Source organism: Nerophis ophidion, linkage group LG03, assembly GCF_033978795.1.
Source record: "Nerophis ophidion isolate RoL-2023_Sa linkage group LG03, RoL_Noph_v1.0, whole genome shotgun sequence".
NCBI lineage: Eukaryota > Metazoa > Chordata > Actinopteri > Syngnathiformes > Syngnathidae > Nerophis > Nerophis ophidion.
The window spans coordinates 54,700,165-54,705,316 of record NC_084613.1 but is presented as its reverse complement, the minus strand read 5'-3'; the positions used below and the strand labels follow the sequence as shown (position 1 = coordinate 54,705,316).

General features: G+C 45.0%; 1 protein-coding gene across 1 annotated transcript; it reads right to left on the bottom strand.

The window, feature by feature from the left end:
• Positions 1-3,986: 3,986 nt before the first annotated feature.
• Positions 3,987-4,739, bottom strand: olig4 (oligodendrocyte transcription factor 4). The gene has a single exon (XM_061893787.1). It carries the CDS (start codon positions 4,737-4,739, stop codon positions 3,987-3,989), a length of 753 nt encoding a protein of 250 aa, XP_061749771.1.
• Positions 4,740-5,152: the final 413 nt, after the last annotated feature.

Genomic DNA, 5,152 nt, shown 5'->3' with positions numbered 1-5,152 from the left:
CAACGATTCAAGTTGGAGAAGTCTGAATCGACAATATGAACATTGTATTCGAATCAGTGGACCTTGACCCCTTTTCTTTATTCATGGAAAAAAGGCAAGTTGAGTACTCGAGCAGCTGTGTTGGGAGGGTGTTCCAAGATGAGGTACGGGGGCCAGACCAGTTTGCTTAGGCATGAAGCCCCCCTCACTAATCCCCTCTGGCAAAGGTAACGGTCCTTCTTCATGTTTACCTAAGGACACTTTTCAACTTGGAATTCTGAGTTTCCGGCCTATGAATTCTGTTAAAAATACTTGGTAAAGACTACCCTTTTTGCAGAAGATTCCTACGAACAGTTGAGCGCTGTCATATACTGTATGGATGTCTAATCTTGCTGGCTGCAGAATAGGTTTACCTTCAGGTACTAATAATGTACTTGTGGTTAGAGGGTCCGCACTGAGATTGGTAGGTTGTGAGTTCAAACCCCGGCCAAGTAATACCAACGACGATAAAAATGGGACCCATTACCTCCCTACTTGGCACTCCACATCAAGGGTTGGAATTGGGGGTTAAATCACCAAAATGATTCTCGAGCACGGCCACCGCTGCTGCTCACTGCTCCCCTCACCTCCCAGGGGGTAGAACAAGGAGATGGGTCAAATGCAGAGGGTAATTTCCCCACACCTAGTGTGTGTGTGACTATAAGTGGTACTTTAACTGTAACTTTAAAGGCCTACTGAAATGAGATTTTCTTAATTAAACGGGGATAGCAGGTCCATTCTATGTGTCATACTTGATCATTTCGCGATATTGCCATATTTTTGCTGAAAGGATTTAGTAGAGGACATCCTCGATAAAGTTCGCAACTTTCGGTGCTAGGAGAAATGCTCTGCCTCTACCGGAAGTCGCAGATGACGTCACATGTTGATGGCTCCTCACATATTCACATTGTTTTTAATGGGAGCCTCCAACAAAAAGTGCTATTCGGACCGAGAAAACGACAATTTCCCCATTAATTTGAGCGAGGATGAAAGATTCGTGTTTGAGTATATTGATAGCGACGGACTAGAAAAAAAACAAAAACGTGTTTGCATTGGGACGGATTCCGATGTTTTTAGACACATTTACTAGGATAATTCTGGGAAATCCCTTATCTTTCTATTGTGTTGCTAGTGTTTTAGTGAGTTTAATAGTACCTGATAGTCGGAAGGGTGTGTCCACGGGTGTCTTGACGCGCAGTGTCTCAGGGGAGTCGACAGCAGCTATGGACGGCACAAGCTCAGCTTTTCTCCGGTAAGAACTGACTTTTTAACCACAATTTTCTCACCGAAACCTGCTGGTTGACATGTGGTCGGGATCCATGTTCTCTTGACCGTGCTCTGATCCATAGTAAAGTTTCACCTCCAGGAATTTTAAACAAGGAATCACCGTGTGTTGGTGTGGCTAAAGGCTAAAGCTTTCCAACTCCATCTTTCTACTGTGACCTGTCCAATATTAATTGAACAGATTGCAAAAGATTCAGCATCACAGATGTCCAAAAAAACTTTATAATTATGCCGTTAAAGCAGACGACATTTAGCTGTGTGTGTGCGCAGCGCTCATACTTCCTAAAAGCCCGTGACGTCTTGCGTACACGTCATCATTAGACGATATTTCGAAGACGAAACTCCCGGGAAATTTAAAATTGTAATTTAGTAAACTAAAAAGGCCGTATTGGCATGTGTTGCAATGTTAATATTTCATCATTAATGTATAAACTATCAGACTGCGTGGTGCGTAGTAGTGGGTTTCAGTAGGCCTTTAACCTAACCTAATCTAAACAAAGATTATCTTTTTTACTACCTTTTTAGCAGTAGGTCATTAAAAACAGCAGATTCTCAGGAAAATACAAAATAAGAACAATAGCGTGAAATTATGAGCCAGGGAATAAAATAACTACACGACCCAGCATGCAACAGGAGTGACGAGCATGCTCGGTAGCCCGGTAAAGGGTGGTTGTATGTCGCCATGACGGCAGCTAGGATGTTGTGATATGCACGCTGTAAAAGTAAACGTTAAGAACTCAGCCAACACGCCTTGTCTGCATTATTGATAATTAGACAGACAACACAAATAGTGAAGGGAGAAATCCACACCCCTGGTCCTGAGCTTTTTGTAAATGTGGCCACCAAAATAATTTAGTTGAATATCCCTACTCTAGATAGTGACGTCTAACCATCTTGATCCGAGGAACCCAACAAAACCATCATTTGTCTACTGTGTTTATCAGAGTGTTTTAGTTGTTTTTTCTTAGGTGCAAAAATTCAAAAATTATATCTGTTTCACTGTGGTGATCCCCATTAACTGTTAAAAAAACAATAACAAAAAACCGCAAAACAGATTTGACTGTGAAAATCCTTAGTCAAAGTCTTTTGTAAACAATTGTATGTCTCATTATAAGTACACATCATAATTCCACACCTTGTTAGCACTGTCACTTTTGATGGCAGCAGATTCTGACCATAATGGCCCTTATTGTATGATTTAAGAAGCATATCCATTACACCGCACACTCACAGACACTTTCACCCTACCGTGGGTTAACACCATCTGCTGCCGATCAGGAAACACCAGCTTTGCACAAGTCAATGTCTCTAATTATCTACCTCGACCAAAGGGAGGCCGGTCCCCACTAATCTCCACAATGTGTTCTGCTTCCCATTCCCACCTGTGTCCCCATACAAGGAGGGGGGCTTGCGTGGGAGGACCTCAGGGCTCTGTGTCAGGGGACCAGGTGATGCAGCAATGCCTGTCCCCACGCCAGAAGCGCCACTGCTCGGTTTGGCTGGCAGCTGCCTCCCCCCACTGAGACATCCCACAGCTGACAATCCCCCAGCACTGACAGGGGCTCTTTACTGTGTCAATAGCCTCATATATTAGAGTTAACCGCCTTTGTGGTGAGTGAGGGTGTCAGGCTTTTTGGCCTGACAGCGCTTGTTACCATGATGAACTGTAGATTGAATGGAGGGGGTCTGTGTCCCAGGCACGAGAGCTCCGACTCCTCCGGTCTTTGTGTCCCACGCATGGCTATTGTTCAGCCCCATTCAGTGCTCTCAGGAGAGGGCGGCAGGCGAGAATGAGTTACATCTCTTCATTTCTCCCCTGATCTGCAGCTCATCTGTCAGCCGTGGGAGGATAAGCATGTATTTTACACGCTTGATTTGTTGCTAAGTGAAGGCAGGTCATTGTTGTGTTGTTTGCCTAAATCATGTCCATGGTAATCGCTGTGTTTGCAATTTAGCTGATGAATCATTTCTACTTATAGAAATATATTTTCACATTTTCTGTATTTAAAGCAACGTTTACTAAGATGATCAAACATTTATGCTAATACTGAAGTCATGAGAGGCAGAGACAAATGGTTGGCCCTAGAGCTCCGAGACATGGCTCTTACTTCCCTCGCCTGTGTTGGACAAAAGTGACGCGCCGTCCTGGCGCCTGTGTCGTCCTTTCATCTCTTACACCCTGTTGAGGTAAAGATGGATGGTCCCTTGGTGCAAGAACGCCTGCACATTCAGCATCTGTGTTGTCACCCTTCTGTCCCTGCTTTGCTCTTTAAGAGGTCAAGACTTCAAAGCTGGTTAGCAACCAATGACAACATGAATTTTATGAGCTGTGTATAGATGTTTGTTTAAGAAAAGTGGACCAAGAAGAATGTAAGAGGTTTAAGAAGTCATCAGTCAAGAGTATGATAACAATTTAATTTAGGAAAATAGAAATCCAGTACAAAAAACATACAAGAGTCAACTCTCTTAACATTATTTCTTCAACATTCATCATAAGATAAATTACAACGTTTGCTACTCCACTAAAATACCTTGTGCATTTCGAATATTTCTCTTAAAGCAATGCAGAAGAGATCATCCATAAAAATAGCAGCAGTTCACATGGTTGAAAATGCACATACATCATATACAATATAAGTCATCAGGTCCGCAGTTTAAGTTGCTTGGTTTTTAGTTGTTTTTTTTTACAGTTTGTTCATTGCCAGGCTGTGCAATGAAGACGTTGGTGCGGGCAAAGTTTGGCACAGAGAGCAGGGGCAAGGCATGCCGGGGAAGTGTCTGTAGGAGCTGGACAGGTGGAGGGGGTCCTTCAGAAGGCCCTGGACCGGAGCGTGGAAACCAAGGAAGCTAGTGGTTGGGGGTGAGTGTGGGGTTGGAGTTGTCACTGCAGTTGGTGCATGATGCTGGGTGGAGCCCACCAGAGAGTGCAGGGACTGGGTCAGGGGATGCAAGGGCAGGTGGGCAGGTGGTGCTGCAGTGGTGATGGCGGCGTGGGCGACTGTGCGACTCTGGACGGCAGCGCTTGCGCCGTACGCGTCTCCCACCAGCTTCTTCATCTCCTCCAAAGAGCTGGACAGCATAAGAATATAGTTTCTTGCTAGCAGCAAGGTAGATATTTTGGACAGCTTGCGGACCGACGGGCCATGAGCATAGGGCATGACTTCCCTCAAGCCATCCATGGCCTGGTTCAGATCGTGCATCCTCTTCCTCTCCCGACTGTTCACTTTCAGTCTCAAGTCTTGCATCTCTTCCTTGCTGGGCTGAGATCGACTTTTAGGCTTTCCGTCCATGCGGCCCGGGTCGGCGTCTCTGTCTGCTCGGTTGTCTTGGCAGTACGTCTGAAACATCTTGTTGGAGAAGAAGTTCCTGGCTGAGTCATCCACGACTAGGTCTGGGGATGAAGAACGACTGCTGGTGGAACCGGCATCAGAATCCATTTTGATTTAAGCAAGGAAAATAAGCAAAACTGTCCAAAATTTAACTTTTCAAATGTTTCCTCGCCTGTGTAGCCACAGTCTCCCTTCACTTTTTTTTCAGTCTGATGACCAGTCTGTCTTAACTGTCACCCTCTGGACAAGTGGGGTGTATTTATACCACCACCACAACAAAGGAACAATACACTGCATAATGAGACACTTAGAGCCACAGCCAATTGCAGAGGGGACACATGTTCACCCCCTAACACACACAAGTTGTCCCGAAGCCCCCATTTTTACCTTCCCACACCCACATTTAACACCCCCCGCCCCATCACCACCACCCCCACTAAAGATGAACACCAACACATTTAATCAGATGTGTTAAGCTCCTAAGCATTTCAGCAGGATAGCTAAAACTTTCATTCGAAACA